Genomic DNA, 19,417 nt, shown 5'->3' on the forward strand with positions numbered 1-19,417 from the left:
AACTCGTTGGATTTTATGAAGGTTTGTTAAAATTCCTCCTGATCAACTAATGTAGGAACAACAGGATTGATTACTCATAGCATAGGCTCTTCCTTGTGAGGCAGAGAAGAAGTCTAGAACCATGTGATTTTTGTAAGACCATCTGGGCTAAACAATCTACCACCCTTTGGAGGGAGAAGACAGATTCACTTGTGGCCTGGGCCAGTTTCTTAATCTCAAGGGAGAAATTTTTAGCTGTTTGTTCTAGTGCAGCAATTCCTATATATGGAACTAGGGACCAAAGGAACTTTATTCCATTTCCATGTTATTTTACAAGATTTTGGATTGAAACTACATTGCTATTAATTATAGTTTCTTCTCTTTTTTGACACCTATGCCACCATTCACCCTAGTTTCTAGTCGAGTTTTTTTCCCTACTAGTCCTATGATATGATTAAAGACTGAAACTGGTGGGGTCAAATAGGCAATTCCACAGGTACCAAACCATTTGGGGGGTAGAGAGGAGTAAACTTTATCATTACAAATAAAAAATTGGCCTGAGGTCACCAGACCCCTTAGACTTTAGAAGGGGAAAGTTTATGTCCACCATAGGGTTTTGCCAAGAACTGTCATGTTTTATAGTATCAGTCCTGGACTTTATCCAACTGAGCCCAACTCAACCCACTGTATATAAGGTTGATTAGGGAAATAGGTTTATAGTCTTTGGTGTCATAAAAAAAAAGTGGCTTAGGCATAGGTAAAAAGATTCCCTTTAGTAATATTAGGGAAAGAAAGAATATTAATGCAGTTATCTGTTACCTAAATGTAGAGTAGCGCTAAGACTTTTCTCCTTTATTTTCCACACAGAAATGGAAACTCAGGAGGGGAGTAATGACTTTTAACAAGATGGCCCTAGCTTTAATAATACCATGAGACCCTTTAAAAATGATTTGGTTTATCCTGAGTGGGATAGAGGAAATGGCTTCCGAGCTTTTCTGCATCCTTTTGTCAGGGGTGTTAAGATTACAAGTGACTAAAGCAAAAGCATAAAAGCACCCTTTAAAGCTGGAGGGTGATAATCTAAGGGATAAAGGTCTTCTGACTGGGGAAGGGTTTTCTGTTCAGTAATGGAAAAGACTTCCCATGGGTCAGGGTTTCTTTGGTGGATATGATGACAAACCCAACATCCATGAGATCCATTGCTTTGAGGTGGTGTAAAATGTTTACCACTTCCTCATGGAGATCACTGATAGCATTAAGTTTTTTTCCCAATCCTCCTGTATGGAAAGGACAGGAGAGGAATGGGTGACAAGCGAGCTAAAGGAAAACAAAGCAAAAACATTATCAAACAGTTTGGGGGCAGATTTCATGTGGGAACAATGTATCCAAGAGTCCTTTTCTCCAATCTTGATTGCTGTCAGAGTCATCAGTAGTTCTTGGAATAGGCCCTCCCAAGTGAATTGAGTTCCACTGGTCCACTGGAAATTTGTGATATAGACCTTATCGCCAAGGTGAAAGTGATGTGCTGGAAAGTCCAAAGGCCCAATCTGCACTGCGACTCCAGTGTCGTGGATTTCTCTCAGCTTAGTTTATAGTTCCGGTATATAAAAACAGAAGTATCTCCTCCCAATAAAGGTGTATATACTGGGAGAACAGGTCTTGCTTTGATAGGGGGAGGGTGCCTGAAAAGCATTTCAAAAGGAGATATATGCAATTCCCCTCCTTGGTCTGCTACATATATAGAACAAAGCCAATGGAAGAACATTATGCCACTTTAGACGGGTTTTAGTACACAGCTTGCCAGTCATGATTTTAAGCTCCTTGTTCATATGTTCAACTTGACCTGAGTGTAAAATTTTGGGACCACCCCTAGGCAGGAGTAAACCTGAGATAGGACAGAATCAGTGAAGTTGGTGCCTCTGTCAGAATCAGTGCAGACCAGGGGGCTGAAACAGGGAACAGTTTCTTTCAGAAGCATCTTTACAACAAATCCGGTCATGCTCCTAGAGCTAAGAAGGCCTCTACCCAGCAAGTGAATTGATCAACAACAAGGCAGACTTTAATAGCAGCCAGACATAGGCATACAAGTGAAATCAATCTTCAAATGCTCAAAAGGTGTATGAACTAGGGGATGGCCTACAGCACAGAAGACATGCTGATTAAATGTCAAGTAGGGCAACTCTGGGGGGGATGCCAGAGACTACCCTCCTCATAGAGTCTCCAATTCCTTATGTATCAAAATGGCCCCCTTTATAAACAGGCAGACATTCCTAGTGATAGAAGCTCCACAGTCACCCACTCCACAGCTACTGTTTGGTGCAGAAATGCTGCTTCCATCTTATAGTTTCAGAGACATTGTAAGACAGAGGAAGGTCAGCATTACCAGAAAGAGAAAGATGAAACATGTATTCAGGGCCTTCAAGGGCAGCAAGTTTTGCAGCAATGTCAGTCTTTTGAAACAGGATTGGTTCTGCTGGTGTAGGCAGGACAATGGACGATGGCCAGGGCATGAGGAAGCCTCAGGGCAGATCATCTTTGATGAATTCACATTCTCAATGACTTTGCCAGCTAAAGTCAAGAAACCTCTTTGTAGCCAAAATATTCCAACAGTGTGACAAACCCCAAATGCATACTGTGTCACTATAAATTGTGGCACTTTTTCCATTGGCAAGGTGGCATGCACAGGGTGAGGGCTGCAAGTTCAGCAGCTTGGGCACTGAGGTTAGAGAACAGAGAGGCAGCCCAAACAGTGTCATGGTCAGAGACCACAGCAGCAGCAGTGTAACACATACCTTCTCATAAAAGAACACCAGTTAGTATCCAAAATATAATCAAGATTTTGCAAGGGCATGTGAGAGAGATCACCTCAAGGTTTCGCAGCCATGTCCACTACAGAGGCATGGTCAAAAGTGGCTCCCATGCAACTGGCAAATTGGAAAGCAAAGTAGCAGGATTGCAAACGTGCATGGCTTGAGAGTGATATTCTTTTTACCCAGTAAGGTCACTTCATACTTCAGTCTCTGATCAGAAAAGGTCTGAGTTCATTGGTGAAGCAAGAGGGCCTCAACTGCACTGATAAAGGGATTCCCAGAACCAGAGTACAAGCCTTCTGCACCAAAAGGGCAGCCACAACATCAAGCTGAGCAGAATAATAAACCACTCGTCATGAAGCAGGCCCAAATTTTTGGGTCAGGATACCAGAAGCCACCCTCCCCTCTTTCGTTCTTATATAAAAAGAGTAAAGGGCTTACTGTAATCTAAGAGTCCTAGTATAGGAGACAACAACAAAGCCTTCTTGAGATCTGCAAGGGTGGTGAGGTATTGATGGTCAAGCTTCAAAGGTTCTGGAAAAGTCTTTAGAAAAAAAAGATGTTTAATGATCTCACCATAGGATGGGATCCACTGTCGACAATATCCAGCTGCCCTGAGGATAGTATGTAATTTTTTCTTGTTTGTAGGAACAGACAACTTCTGCAGAGGTTGCACATCCTTAGGGGAAACAAAGCAAGCATTAGCAGATATAATGAAACCAAGATACTCTGCCTGAGTGAGACACTGTTGAATTTTTGACTTAAAGACTTTGTATCCCCTTTTATGGAGTTTAAAAATAAGATGATGGCTGTCTCTCTGACAGATCTCAGCATTTGAGGCCACAAGCAAGAGATTATCAATGTACTAGATCAGAGTGGAGTTCTTGAAAGTGATGGAAGTTAAATCCTGCTGTAAGATTTAAGAAAACAGCGTAGGGCTTTCTATATATCCTTGAGGTAAATGAAGCTATGTCCATTTTATGAAGGTAAACAGCTAATAAGAGTCTGAGTGAATGAGGATGCTTAAAAAAAAAAAAGCAGAGCAAAGATCTCACATAATAAAACAGGTAACCTCACTGGGAATTGAGAAAATTAGGATTGGGCATCGCTAGATGCCTGGGTATAACATAAGCATTAACCTCGTACAAATACTGTGCAAAGTGATAAACAAGTTTGCCATCTGGAGCTGGCAATTTTTTAATAGAAAGGATAGGAGTATAAGGGGATTTACATGGAAAAATAATTCCTTGATCCCTCAGACTCAATAATAGGTGAAATACCTTTGATGGACTCCCTGGACAAAGAATATTGAGAAATTGATGGTGGGGACTAGTCTTGATGGTTAACTGGGACAGCAAATTTTAGCAGTCCTACATCTGAGAATGAAGAAACCCATAGAGAATCAGAGATGTCAAATGAAATCCCTGGACTGTCATCAAGGGTCTCTTGAGCATTCTGAACCCAAAAAGAGGGAAGTTGCAAGGACAGAGACTCAACATGGGATCAGGAAATGATGGCCCTGAGTTTACAAAGGAGATCTTACCCCAACAGATTTACAGGAGTTTTGGGCAAGAGGAGGAAGGAGTGTTCAATAGAAAACCAACAGATCATGCGATGAGACAATTTTGGAACACTCTGAGGTTTTCCTAAGACTCATTCAGCAACATTCAGAGAGCAAATAGAGGTACAGTTAGCCTGGTTTACTCATTAAAGACTGAATTAGAAGCTTCAGTATCTAGATCATAGATTGCGTCACCAACTTTAAAGGTGACATGGGGTTCACCAGTGTGAGGAGAGGCATGGACCAGGATGACTGGGGCAAGGACATCAGGATGAGGGAAAACAAAAGAGTCTCCTTCAAGATCCACAGCCCTTTCTCTTCCCTTGCACCTTGATGCAGCTGGATTCCCCTGGGCATTTCTAGGCCCATTTTAATTTTTACTCTTGAGGTCTCATTTTTTCCTTTCTACATTTTCAGGCAATATGGCCCTTCTTGTTGCAATGAAAACATTCAGGAGACTTGTGAGTTTTTGACACAGCCTGTGCAGGGGCAAGGATAGCAGTTTGGCCCTTTTGCTCAGATTTCACTTTCTACTTATTTTTTCATTCATAAATCTGTTAGGCAATGCTTTTAATTTCACCTATAAGCTTTTCATGCCATCCCAGGCAACTGTTATAAAAATACTTTCGAATTTCTGGCTGAAATTGACTACCAAAGGATGAGTTCATCTTGTGAATTGAATGGATCTAGACCTTCATACCAGTTAGTTCTTTTCATTACCAATCATAAAAGTGGTTAGGGATATCATTTTCTACTTGAATTGTCTCCTGGAATTTAGTCCAGTTTTCAGGGCAGAGGGTACATGCCTGTATAGCTCTAATGATTCTCTAACCTGAAGTAGCCTGGTGTAATCAAGATTGTTGGGGTTCCATTCCAGGTTCTGTAATGGCCAATTTGGGAGGCCCACAGGGCCAGGGCTAGGACCAGTTAATTCAGGAAGAGAATAAGATGGGGGTACAGAGGATGGGGAAGGCAAGGCAGTCGTAGCAAAGTAGTAGCCAACAGGCATTGCAGAGGAGCAGGAGAAGGAGCAGGCAAGACAGGTAAAAGAGAAGATACCCAAAGGTTTGTCGGGCATATGCCATCAAAAAGGGCTGCCCAGCGAAACAATATTCTATCTAGTTTGGATGTTTACTCCCTATGGCTAGCTAATCTTTTAATTTTCAATACTCAAAGGTGTGGATTTGAAGGCAAAACAAATTGTCAGAGTCTCTTGCAGATCACATCTACTTGTGCTCTTCTTAGTCATTGCCAGCTCTACTGGGAGTGTCTCCTAGGACATAAGAAATGTCTTCTGGGAGGTTCCCTTCCATATACTAATACTGGATCCCATTACTTCTTTAAAGGCACTCCACTAACAATGGGAAGGCTTATGTTAACTAGCTCTTCCCAGTCTAAATGAAGGCTTACTTTGGCTTAGAAGAGTTGGGACTGAGGAGGAGTCCAACCTGTGGGGCAGTCTTCTGTGGAGAAGTCCTTAGGTAGGAAAATTAACCTAAGTGCTCTAGGGGATTTTTCAGAGAGGCTGCTTCTGGGGGCCAGGATCCTCTCTTGATCTCCTGGTTGGCTCATCAACTGTCATGAGAGAAATGAGGTAAATTGAAGAAACAGAGTTCAAGCAATATGATAAATTGGCAAGGCATACAGTTGCAGAACAAATTGGTTCCAAGGCTCCTCAGCAGGCACACGGACCCTGAAGAGAGAATTACAAGGGTTTTTATAGTAAAGCGCAGTTACCATTTTTAGACTTTATATTTTTAGTTTTAGGGACTTTCCAGTGCTTGATTAGTTGTATCCACCTGCTAAGTGGTTGTCTCCACCTTCATCCTAAAAGCTAGCCAGAGATGCAGTAATAGCTACTTTCCTTGAAATTACATAATTTACAGAAGGGGAAAAAAAAACTAAACTTAGCTCAGGGACATAGAACATAACTTCAGCAATTATACAAAATGTCAGCAATGATAACAAAATGGAATTGATTCTCTGAGGATGATGTGATGGCTTACTCTAGAACTTCAACTAAAAAATTTATTAAAAATAATTTTAGTAAGGGGTAAGGTACAAAATAAACCCATATAAATCAGGCTTTCTGTATATTACCAACACAATTCAGCAAGAAGGGTTAGAAAGAGAAATTCCATTCAGAATAACTTCAGAAGCTTTAAAATATTTTGGAATCCAATTATCAAGACAAACACAAAAGTATATTAATATAACTATGAAACAACTCTTTGCAGAAATAAAGGCAGTCTTGAACAGTTGGAGAGATGTTAATTCTTCATGATTGGTCCAAGCCAATATAATAAAAAATGACAAAACTACCTCAACAAATTATTCAGCACTGTACCATACTGTCATAGGGTTACTTTATAGAGTTAGAAAAAATAATAACAATTTACCTAGAACAGGCCTGCACAACATATGGTCCTTGGGCCTCTTGTGGCCCACCACAGAATTTCAGGCAGCCTGTGAAAAACATATTGGATGTAAAACAAAGTAAAGATGTAACGAGTGCTTTGTCCGTGCCTTGATTAACTCACCTTCCACTAGTCACTATTGTGCCCATCTTGTAACTTGGCCGGTGGGTTGCCACTATGCACTCTTTCTTTCTCTTTCTTTGACCTGCGGCAGCCAACCATCATCAGTCTGTCTCTGGTCTGAGAGGAGTGAGTCATATCTTTTCACTGTGTCTTCGGTTGTTACTGGCATTGAGCAGGCACAGAGTGCAGCCACATGGCAATGCAACTAACACCTGCTGTGTGATGAGTGTCCATAACTCGAAGGTTTTTTCTCCTCCCTTGCTGCACAGCTGCCCTCCAATTTACATGAGTTTCCGGTGCTCTCTCCAAGGTCAGACACTCAGTTCAGTATTTCTTTGTATGTAAGCAGTTGCTGTGGAGATTTTTTGGTTCTAACATTAAAGTTTTGGGGGTGACTTTGTAAAATAGGTGAAAAAAAGAAACAGAAGATCAAATCAGAACATAGTGTTTAATCGAGAGCAGACAAATAGATACTTGTTTACTTTCACAAGAGACATAATAATGTGCCTTGTTTGCTGAGAAGTAATAGCCATTCCAAAGGAATACAATCTTCACGGCCATTTCAAATCAGAACATCCTGACTTAAGCAAATTGGACACCAATGAAAAACAAAGCATCCAAATTGCTGAAAAATCTCAGTGGGAAACAATGGTTTTTCAAGAAAGTAAACTCAGAAAAAAAAAAAGAAAGAAAGAAAGTAAACTCAGAAAATGAGGTGGCTACTAAGTATAGTTTTCAGATTTCTGAAGAAATTGCTGCTACTGGGAAGTCTTTTTCTGAAGGTGAGTTCATAAAGAAGTGTTTGCTGATTGTAGTTTCTAGAAAGTAGTAATCATTAAAACCATTTGGTACTACTAATGTAGTGTTGGTGGAGTTGTGAACTCCAACCATTCTGGAGAACAATTTGGAATTATACCCGAAGGGCTTTAAAACTGTGCCTACTCTTTGACCCAGAAATACCACTACTAGGTCTGTATCCCCACAGGGATAAAAGAAAAAAGAAAAGAACCCATATGTACAAAAAGATTTATGGCAGCTCTTTTTATTAGAAACTGAGGGGATGTCCATCAATTGGGGAGTGGCTGAACAAGTTATGGTAAATGATTGTGATGGAATACTGTTGTACTATAAAAAATGACAAGAGGAATGTTTCAGAAAAACCTAGAAAGATATATATGAACTGATGCAAAGTGAAATGAGCAGAACCAGGAGAACATGGTACACAATAATAGCAATAATGTAATGATCAACATTGAAAAATTTAACTGCCCTTCTCAATACAGTGATCCAAGACAATTCCAAAGGACTCATGATAAAAAGTCCACTCTACCTCCAGAGAGAACTGATTAACTATGAATGCAGATTGAACCATATTATTTTTCACTTTCTTTATTTTACTTGCCTTTTATTTCTTTTGCAATATGGCTAATACAGAAATGTTTTGCATTATATCACATGTATGAGTGTATCATATTGCTTGCTATCTCAGTGAGTGAGGGAGGGGCCAGTTATGAAAAAGGAAAGAGTTCTTGACCAAATAAGAAATAGAAAAGATCACAAGAGATAAAATGAACAATTTTGATTATATAAAATTGAAAATGTTTTGTACAAATGAAGTCAATGCTATTAAAGTTAGAATGTAAACAGTTAAATGAGGAAACTTATTTGATAAAGGTCTGAAATTTGAGATATATCAGTTATTCATTCAGTAATTATTAAGTGTCTATTATGTGCTAAGCTATGGGGAATACAAAGAAGCAAAAAAAAAAAAAAAGGCAGTCCCTACCCTCAAGGAGCTTATAATCTAATGGGGAACAACATACAGACAAATATATACAAAGCAATCTATAGACAGGATAAATAAGAAATAATTAAGATAGGGGAGGTATTAGAATTGAGACATGTTGGGGAAGGCTTCTTGTAGAAGATGGTAAAAATTCCACCTGGGACCCAGAGGAATCCAGGAACGTCAGTAGATGGAGAGGAGGAAGGAGAGTGTTCTGAGCATGGAGGACAGTCAGAGAAAATGCTCAGAACCAAGAGATGGAATGTCTTGTTCATGGAACAGCCAAGAGGCCAGTGCCACTGGACCAAAGAGTATGTTTTGGGAAATGAAGATGTAAGAAGACTAGAAAGGTAAGAGTGGGCTAGGTTATAGATGGCTTTGAATGCCAAACAGAGCATTTTACATTTAATTCTGGAGATAATAGGAAGTACCTGAAGTTTGTTGAGTAGGAAAGTGACATGATCAGACCTTGATTTAGCAATACTTGTTTAGTGGATGAATGAAGATGGATAGGAGTGGGGAGAGACTTGAAGCAGACAGACCCACCAGCAGCCTGTTGTAGTAGTCCAGGAATGAGGTGATGTAGACTTACACTAGAGTGGTGACAGTATCAGAGGAGAGAAGGAGACATATTTGAGAGGTGTTGCAAAGGTGAAATCAACAGACTTTAGCAAGATATTGGATAATGGGGGGGTGGAGTTTGACAGTGAGGACTCTAGAATGACTCCTAGATTGTGAGTGTGATAGACTGGGAGGATGGTATTGTACTGTACAGCAATAGGGAAGGGGGGGATGAGGTGGAAGGGTTTTGGGGAAATATGAGTTTTGTTTTGGACATGTGGAGTTTAAGATGGTCTAGTGGGCATACCGTTCAAGATGACTGAGGGGCAGTTGGAGATGCAAGATTGGAGGTCAGCAGAAAGTTTAAGATAGAGTAGGTAGATGTGAAAATCATCAGCATAAAAAAAGGTAATTAAATCCATAGGAGCTGATGAGCTACTTAAGGAATTGATTCAAACATAAAATAACACAGCCATTCCCCAATAGATAAATGGGGAAATGATATAATCAGGCCATTTTTAAAAAAAGCAAATTATACTTCAAATTACAAATACTAAGAGAAATGAAAATTAAAGCAAAGCCAAGGTTCTACCTCACACTCATCAGATTGGAAAAAATTATTTCAAGTAAAATGACAATTGTTTAAGGGGCTATGGGAAAATAACACTAATGCACTATTGGTTGAGGTGTGATTTGTTCCAACCATCTTGAAAAACAATTTGTAACTGTGCACTGAAGGTCAATAAACTGTGAATACCCTCTGTCTCTGCAATACCACTACCAGACTTAAATACCAAGGAGAGAAAAGAAAGAGGGAAAGGACCTAATATACAAAAAAAAAAAATTTGCATCATTTTTGTTATAGCAAAAATCTGGAAACGGAGTAGGAAAAGGCTGGACAAATTATGATCTATGAATATAGTGTAATATTGTTGTTCCCTAAGAAATAACAAAAGGGAGAGATTGGGAGAAACCTAGAAAGACTTGTATGAACTGATGCAGAGTGAAGTGAGCAGAACTAGTAAAAAAAAAATTCCTATGACTTCAAAATTGCAAAAGAAATTAAAGACTTGAGAACGCTGATCAGTACAAGAAACAACCACATAGTGACAAATCATTTTTACAAAAAGTGATGGATTGAAGCTATAGAATGAGACATACTTTACAGATACTGACAGTATGTGGATCTGTTTTGTTTGACCATACTTATTTGTTACAAGGTAGTGTTTATCCTCTTCTGGATCACTGCTCTGTCATGGTAGAGGGGCTTGTGTGTCTCAATGAAACTGTGAGCTGTGCTATGCAGGGTTGCACAAGACAGACAGGTCATAGAGGAGAGTTCTGACATAAGATAATACACTGGAGAAGGAAATGGCAAACCACTCCAGTATCTTTGCCAAGAAACCCTACGGACCGTACAGTTACCCTTTCCACATCGTGACTTTCCCCATTGCAGTTTCAATATGTTGTGGATTGGCATAAAAAATTACTGTAGTATTTCATATTTTTTATTTTTTTATATAGTATTTTTACTTAACATTGGCTTACATATAGCCTATGAACAGATACTTAACCCAAATTTTAACACCCCACAAAAGAAAAAGAAAAAAAAATCAGACTTCTTCTCTGGTACAAAGGGAGGGCCAGAAAATTTTACATGGATTTTCCAGATTGTGGGGTACCATACCCCCACATGTGATCCCCTGCAATGTGGAAGGGATAACTATTAAAGATGGCATCGGAAGTTGAGCCCTTCAGGTCAGAAGGGTCTGGTGTGTTGTAGTCCATGGGATCACAATGAATCAGACATGACTGAATGACTAAACAACAACAACAGTGTTATTTGCAAAGGGTAATAGGGGAGCTTTGTGTGGAATGGTGGAATAGTATTGATGATATAAAAAAAAAAGAAAATGAGATTTATGAAATACACAGAAGAGAGCAGAAAGAAGTTCAGAGACAAACAGGGTAATACTATGATTATGTTAATTAAAAAAAACTTACAAATAATTGATTCACAGTTTTACATACAGTTCTCTAAGTCCAAGAGGAATCCTGTTTATAGAGAAGGGTAATGTTTGTATTTTAGTATGTTAAGATGAAGTTAACAGGAAGACTTAAAAAGATGAGTAGTTTCATCATTTCATCATCTGTTGGCACAAATTATAATCATTCCAGAGTCTTTATGAGTTATAGTAAAAAATTGAAAAATATAGAAAAAAAAAATCACCTAGACTTCAGATTAGGCTATTTCTCAGTGACAGAAACTATAGTCAAAAGGCTTACACTTGAAGCCTTACTATATTTACAGGACCTTCCAAAGTTTTCTTTTTGTTACCATAGCCTTTGAGAAGCCAGTGCCACCTTTATTTACTCTGTAATAAGGTATTAGTCTATGCTAGAAACAGACACCCAATTGAAAATATCCAGCAGTTAGGTGGAGATTCATGGTTGACTGACGAGATGTAAATACCATATCTTACATCGATAAGCTTCTGCCTAACCTAAGCATGAATGTGTTAACTACGAGAAAACAAGACATTTGCAGAGTTTCTTATATAGACCCAATGTTCTTTTTGACCTTTTTGCTACTGACATTCATTTATTTCTAGTTGTTAGCACTGAAGGTCTGGCTCCAGATGCAGGCCTTACTTAAGGATCCAAATATTGCTGTTGTATGGATACTGTCATAAGAGATCCTATCTATTTTGCCTACTGATTTCAGTTGTCAGTATAATAAAAAACCCAAAAGTTTTCAATACAAATAATAATAATAACATATTTGGTATTTCTCCCAACTGGATTGAGGATTGAGGATAAGCTCCTCAAGGACAGGAACTTTTTTGATTTCTTTGTCAGACTTAGTATAAGACAATGATTGTTGATTGATTGCTTTTGGTATGAATGGCCTGCAAACTTTGACTAAAATTACTAATTGTCAAAAGCAGTAAGTTCAACAGGTGAACTAAACAACCTACACTGTTTCTTTTCCAGGTTGCTGTATAACTGCCATGATGATGCATCCAAGTTTGTCTATCTTCTAGCAAAGCCCAACTGCAATTGTCTAGAACAAGAGGATTTTATTCCTTTACTTCAGGTACCTTTTGCTTGCTCATAAAAGTGGTTTCCATTTCTATAGAAAGGTGGTTAAAAAATAACTACAAAGTATGTACAGTAAACCTCCACTTCATCACCTGCAGTCATAGGGAGCGCTTCAAACAACCAGATGTTAAACAAAAAAAAAAGTTAGTGTCCAAATAACTCTAACAAAACCCGTATACTTAACTCATTAATTCATTTCTAAGCAACCTATATCCTTTTACTCTTACTTTATACACATTTCTAACAACCTTAGTATTTTGGTTTCTAAACCCACTAGAGACTAGGGGCAGCATTTTGATAGCTTAAGGCAAATGGTGGAGAAATTGATAGCTTGTAAACTCCTTTTGCCCAATTAATAAAGTAACCTTTCAGTGACTCTAAAATGCCTCAGCTGCAGATGGCACATACTGAAAAATCAGCTGTGCAAATAATCAAATCTCTGTTATCTGTAAAAATGAAGGGAAGCAGTGATGGATAATCCTAAATAGAAAATTATCATTTACATTTGACTTTGGAATGGTTTGCTAGGCACAACATATCCTCATGCTAGTGGGTCTTTGCACAGGCTATCTCCCAGGCCTGTGTTGCACTGTCCTCACTTCCACTTTTTTAGAAACTCTAACAAACTTCAAGGCTCATCTTCACCCTACCTTCTGTATGAGTCTTTTCCTAATCTCTACATATGCCTTTCCTCTACCAAAAAAAAATTCTTTGTATTTACTTTTCACATCTATGCAAAGCTCTTTCGGCCAGGCTAGACTAACTTCCTCCAAGTTAAAGACTGTGGGAGTTGTATTTCTATCAGGCTGAAAAGAGAGAACTGTTATCATGAGATCAGAACTGGGGGCAGAGCTTCTGGTACAGCTGGAATTGAAAGGGCTTTCTGGAGAAAGATGAGAGGAAAGTTGTCTATCTACTGCCACTGTGCACTCATGCCAACTCTCCTCCTTTTCCTCTAAAGAGAGTTCTTTAAACTCCAACTCTATCAGATCTACCTTCCAGTCCTGATCCCATAATAACAGATCTCTTTTTAGCTTGACAAAAATACAACTCCCAGGGTCTTTAACAGCGTATGCATTCTCAGAGGATGTTAGTCCAGCCTTACCAGAGAACTGCTCCACAAATATCTCCATTCATTCAGAGATCCTTACTCTTATTTTATGCACATTTCTTACCATTTTGATTTTTTGGTTGCTATTCCTACACAATAGTCAATGACTATACTAATCTACTATTTGATTAACCTAAAGACCCCAGCTTCTGGGATAAGAACTCACTATTTGACAAAAACTGCTGGGAAAACTGGAAAAGAGTCTGGCAGAAACTAGGCATAAACCAAAATCTCACACCATATACCAAAATAAAGTCAAAATGGGTTCATGATTTAGATATAAAGGCTGATACTGTAAGCAAACTGGGAGAGCAAAAAATAGTTTACCTATCAGATTTATGGAGAACAGAAGAATTCACATCCAAACAGGAGATAGAGAACATTATGAAATTCAAAATGGATAATTTTGATTACATTAAATTGAAAAGTTTTTGCACAAACAAAGCCAATGCAACCAAGATTGGGAGGGAAGCAGAAAACTGGGAAAGAATTTTTACAGCCAGTGTCTCTGATAAGGTCCTCATTTCTAAAATATATGGAGAACTAAGTCAAATTTATGAGAATACAAGCCATTCCCCAGTTGATAAATGGTCAAAGGATATGAAAAGGCAGTTTTCTCAGATGAAGAAATTAAAGCCATCTATAGTCATATGAAAAAAATGCTCTAAACCACTATTGATTAGAGAAATGCAAATCAAAACAACTCTGAGGTACCACATCACACCTATCAGATTGGCCAACATGACAAAACAGGAAAATGATAAATATTGGAGAAGATGTGGGAAAACTGGAACACTATTGCACTGTTGGTGGAGTTGTGAAATGAACCAACCATTCTGGAGAGCAATTTGGAACTATGCCCAAAGGGCTATAAAAATGTGCATACCCTTTGACCCAGCAACAGCACTTCTAGGGTTGTATCCCAAAGATATCATGCAAATGGGAAAAGGACCCACATGTACAAAAATATTTATAGCAGCTCTTTTTGTGGTGGCAAAGAATTGGAAATTGAGAGGATGCCCATCAATTGGGGAATGGCTGAACAAGTTGTGGTATGTGAATGTGATGGAATACTATTGTGCTATGTAGACTTCAGAAAAACACAGAAGGACTTGTATGGACTGATGCTAAGTGAATTGAGCGGAACCAGAAGAATGTTGTACACAGTAACATCCATTGTGCCATGACTAATATTGATAGACTTAACTCTTCTCAGCAGTACAGAGATCTAAGACATCTCCAAAGGCCTTACGATGGAAAATGCTATCCACATCCTAAAAAAGAACTGTGGAGTTTGAATACATATTGAAGCATACTATTTGCTATTTTTTTTTTTCATTTTGTTTCCTCTTTCTTGTGGTTTCTCCTATAGGTTCTAATTCTTCCTTACAATATGACTAATGTGAAAATATGTTTAATAGGAATGTATATGTAAAGCCTATATCAGATTGCATGCTGGCTTGGGGAGGGAGGAAGGGGGAGAAAAATTTTAAACTCAAAAGCTTATGGAAGTGATTGTTAATAAATCAAAATAAATTAATAAAAATTTTTTAAAAACATTGCTAGACATAGAGTCAGGAACACCAGGGCTTGAATCCTGCCTCAGACAGTTATTAGTCCAGGATGACCCTGAGCAAATCACTTACCATCTAACTCTAGCCTGTTTTCTGAAGAAGGGGCTAGGTTTAATAGCCTCTTAAGGTCCATTCCCAATCTAAGTCTGGGTGCTACGATCCTTATAATCAATGATTCTGTGACCTGGCCCTTGCTGTATAAAATATGAAAATCATATTTAGATCTTGAAAATGCTGCTGATCAGCAAAAAAGTCAACTAGCAACTTAGATTACTAAATGATGGGGGGAAAAGACCTTTTTTTACATTTTGCTTGGCTTGATCTTTCAGGATGTAGTGGATACCCACCCTGGCCTCACGTTCCTTAAGGATGCTCCAGAATTCCATTCCCGCTATATCACTACGGTAGGTTGGCTTCTCATTTTTTTAATATTATCAACCAATAATTCAACCTTTAAGATCCTTCTAAAAATGGTAACAAACAACAAATATTCTAAGTGGGAATGAAGTATACTATATTATTAAATTCATCATTTACTTTATCTCTGTTACCATTTTAAAATGTTCCCAGTACTTAAAAAAATGTTCCATCTGCAGTGTGAAACAATTGCCAATAAAAATGAGAAATCTCACCCAGAATTGCCAGTGAATATTCTTAATCAATTTTTGCCCATCAGCTAGAGACAAATAGGCAAAATTATGAGGTAAATCTCATGTTGTTCCCTAAATATTGATACTTCACTAAACTTAGGCATTGTTAAACAAGAAAGAAGTTATTCAACAGGTCTGAATAGAAAATGTTCTGACCAAGTCAAATAACAACTTCTCCATTAAGGTTTTTCAGAGTCTCCCAGCCAGAAGTGATCTCTCTTCCCTCATTATCTCTCCTGGTATTTCCTGTACTTCTACTAGGCACTTATATTCTATTATTACTATAGTCATTTGTGTACATATATTATCATCCCCAGTAAGCATCTTAAGGACAAGGTCCTATTCACCTTTATATCACCAGTGTTTAAGCACAATGGTTTACACCTCATAGGTGCTTAAAAAATGTTGGTTGTATTTCACTTAATTACTACATGTTAGAGCAGAAAAGGTTAGTAGAGGTAAGTGTCATCCAAGGTAAGGGCACTAATCATGCAGAAATGCATATTCAGAACTTCATAGCACATTTTTATTACACTTTCCACTTTCACATAGATTCATTTTTAATGAATTAAGCATCTTCTGTATACTGACAAACATGATCCCCACCTCCAATTTAGTAAAAATGATAAAACATATAAACAAGTAACATTTAATTAATCAATTATTTTTAATTACAAATGAAGGCAAATAGGCATCAAGTTCAGAGACAAAATAGGTGACCTCTGAGGACAGTGCTAAGAAAGGCACATGGCTTTAGTCCAATTTTGCCCAAATGGAAAAAGTCTTGATCTCCCTGCCAAACAATCTCCTTAGGCTTGAAAAGTTCACTTGCCCTCTTCATTAATTAGGTAGACTATACTTGAAATATCTGGACTAAACTGATAGCTTTTCTTCTTTTCCATGTATATAAAACCATATCTGAGCCAAGAATGCTTTTCTTTTTTTCTCTAGGAAATTTTAGGCATGCCCTAATGAATTCGATCCATTTCTACCTGATATAGAAATCTTTTCTATTATGTCCCTGAAAAATGGTCATCAATGGATTCATAAGGACCTGAGTTCAAATCTGGCCTCAGACACATAACACTTACTAGCTGTGTGACCCTGGGCAAGTCACTTAACCCCATTGCCCAGCCAAAAAAAAGGAAAAAGAAAAAAAAATGGTTATCTAGTCTCTGCTAAAATATTTTCTAGAGAAAAGGGACTACTACTTCACAAAAAAATCCATTCCTTTATTATAGCAATACTAAATGTTAAAAGGTTCTTTCTTTTATTGAATCAAAATCTGCCTCCCTATGACTTCCACTCACTAGTATTAAGTAGCTCTGCCCTCCATAGAAACAAAAAGCAAATTTATTCATTTTTCTTCCTTGGCACTTCTTCAGATATTTTAATACAGCTCTAAAATTTCTCTTTAATCTTCTTCTCTACAGACTAGACCTCCTTAGGCTTTTCACCTACTTCACTGTTCTTATAGAGATTCTTCTGCAGACACTTTTGTTTATTTAGAGGCTTCCCCTTTTCTTTCTCACTGAGGTTATTTGACATACAACATTCAACATTGTATAACCAAAATTGTATTTTTTTTTAAGAATTTCTTATTCCTCTTGAACTGTATCCCCTTTTAAGAGTCTCACCTATTTTTTTTCTGGTTTTGAAGTTTATTTTCCAAAGATCTGTTCAGATATGTGCTATAAAAATGTTATTTTTTTTCTCCTCCTCTACTTTGCCAAGTACTTGCACTTACCCACCTTATTGTGTAACTGCCTTCCTTCTTCTTAGAATCTTTTTCTTTCTAGGTACCTTCCTAGATTTTTTTCCATTCTAAGAATGATTTTCTCTCTTTAATAAGCCCTTTTACCCATTTCCTCCAGCAGGAACGGCAGCATGCATTTGCAGAAAGTATAAATGGAGATTTTTAGATAAAAACACAAAATGTAGTATATAGCTGTTAGTTGCAGCAGCAGTCTCTTTGTCTTATTTCCTGGTTTGCTAGGGTTTTCCAAACCTGTTTGCCAGAGTTCTTTTCATGATCACAAGAACTCTTGAAGGATCTTTAAAAGCCTGCCTGTCTCCGTGCTGTCCCTCAAGCTACTGCTCCCATCTCACATGCTTCTAATACAAGCAGTCATCAACTAGCAGCTGTGGTTGGTATATCCTCCAGAAGTAATAATTCACTGTATTCCACTTAACCTTTTCCCACAGGCATTGTGCACTCCTGTTTTCAGTAGCTTCTGTTCTTCATATTAGTAAGAGATTTTACCAGAGTTTTTACTTTATTCATTAGTCAGAGGAGAGCCACCTAAAATGCCACCTAAAGCTAAAAGTCTAGAATAAGCAGAAAATAATTAATAGAAACAAAAGAAAATTTAGAATTTCCTTTTCTGTGATTTCCCAGTGAACTGCTAAATGAAGATGTTATTTAGAGAAGACATTCTTAAAATACAGGAATACAAGGATATACTTTGTTCAAAAGAAACAAGTCTAAGAAATGAGGAATAAAGGAGGGAGGTAATAGTCCTGAATGTCAAGAAGAGAAACAACTGTTATAGAAATATGTAATTCTGAGCCTGAATGCATAATAGAGAGTTATTTGTACTGAGAATACAAAGGATAATGGAAGTGCTGTGGTTGCAGAAAGATACTATAGACCACCTAGCTCTATAGAGGATATGGTTGGTGTTACCCTAGTGCAGATTACAAAATGGACACAGAGGCAAGCTAGACCAGTGATGGGGAATTTCAGCTATCCAGCCATCTCCTGGAAGTTTGATTCTCTTAAAAGCAGAGCGTCTGAAAAATTCTCAACTTGCTGGTAGTTTCTCCTCTCAGAATATAAAAGAAGCAATAGATAAATTGCTAGTCTGTATTTCATTCTAATCAAGAGGGAAGAATCAGTGAGTGGTGTGGAAGTGATGAAAATCTTGGAGAGGAGGGAGAGTGGGGAGAATGCCCACATCATTTTGAAATTCATAATAGGAAAGGAACATTCTTTATAGTCAAACATATTTTAGATGTTAAACAGACTTCAAAAGGTTGAGGAAAGAGTTAAGTAGGATCCCAATGGCCAGAGACTTTAATCAGAAAGAAGCAAGATAATGAAGTTCAGTGGTTCCCAGAATCTGAGGGCTAAGAAGTACAAGGCAAAGGCAAGGAAAGGGAGGAATTTAGAGTTATTTCCAGCAACCCATCTCATTAGATAGTTTGATATAAATAAGAAAACACACCTCCATAAATAATGTTTTACATGTATGTTTGGCTTTTTAAAATAATATATACAGGGCAGCTAGGTGGCACAGTAGATAGAACTCTGGCCTTGGAATCAGGAGGACCTGATTTCAAATCTGGCTTCAGACACTTGAAACTTACCAGCTGTGTGACCATGGGCAAGTCACTTAACCCCAATTGCCTCACCAAAAATAAATAAATAAATAGATAATAAAATAATATATACATGCTCTTGTGACAAATATTTTAAAGGATTACTGAATTCATACTAGTTTGTATCGTATTTTCTCAATCAGTAAATAACAGTGCAATTACTATGATGGGGGCTTCTTCAAAACAAACTTATTTTAAAAAGACATTCTTATACTTAAAAAGTTTGGGAACCACTGGTATAGTAGAAAACATACTGGACTGAGATTCAGATGACTTGAGTTTGAGTGCCACCAGCTCTGTAACCACAGGCAAATCACTTAACCTCTATGTACCTTAATTTCCTCATCTGTTGAAAAAGATTA

General features: G+C 37.9%; 1 protein-coding gene across 1 annotated transcript in view; it reads left to right on the top strand.

Annotated features, from left to right (window-relative positions):
* Positions 1 to 19,417, top strand: part of PPP2R3A (protein phosphatase 2 regulatory subunit B''alpha) — a 190,248-nt gene that overhangs the window by 111,493 nt on the left and 59,338 nt on the right. Inside the window, exons 5-6 of the mRNA XM_027845207.1 lie at positions 12,232 to 12,334; positions 15,354 to 15,428. Of these exons, the coding sequence (XP_027701008.1) occupies positions 12,232 to 12,334; positions 15,354 to 15,428 (178 nt within the window). The remainder of the gene's footprint in view (positions 1 to 12,231; positions 12,335 to 15,353; positions 15,429 to 19,417) is intronic.

The sequence above is a fragment of the Vombatus ursinus genome, unplaced genomic scaffold, assembly GCF_900497805.2.
Source record: "Vombatus ursinus unplaced genomic scaffold, bare-nosed wombat genome assembly UNPS02014959.1, whole genome shotgun sequence".
In the NCBI taxonomy this organism is placed as follows: Eukaryota; Metazoa; Chordata; class Mammalia; order Diprotodontia; family Vombatidae; genus Vombatus; species Vombatus ursinus.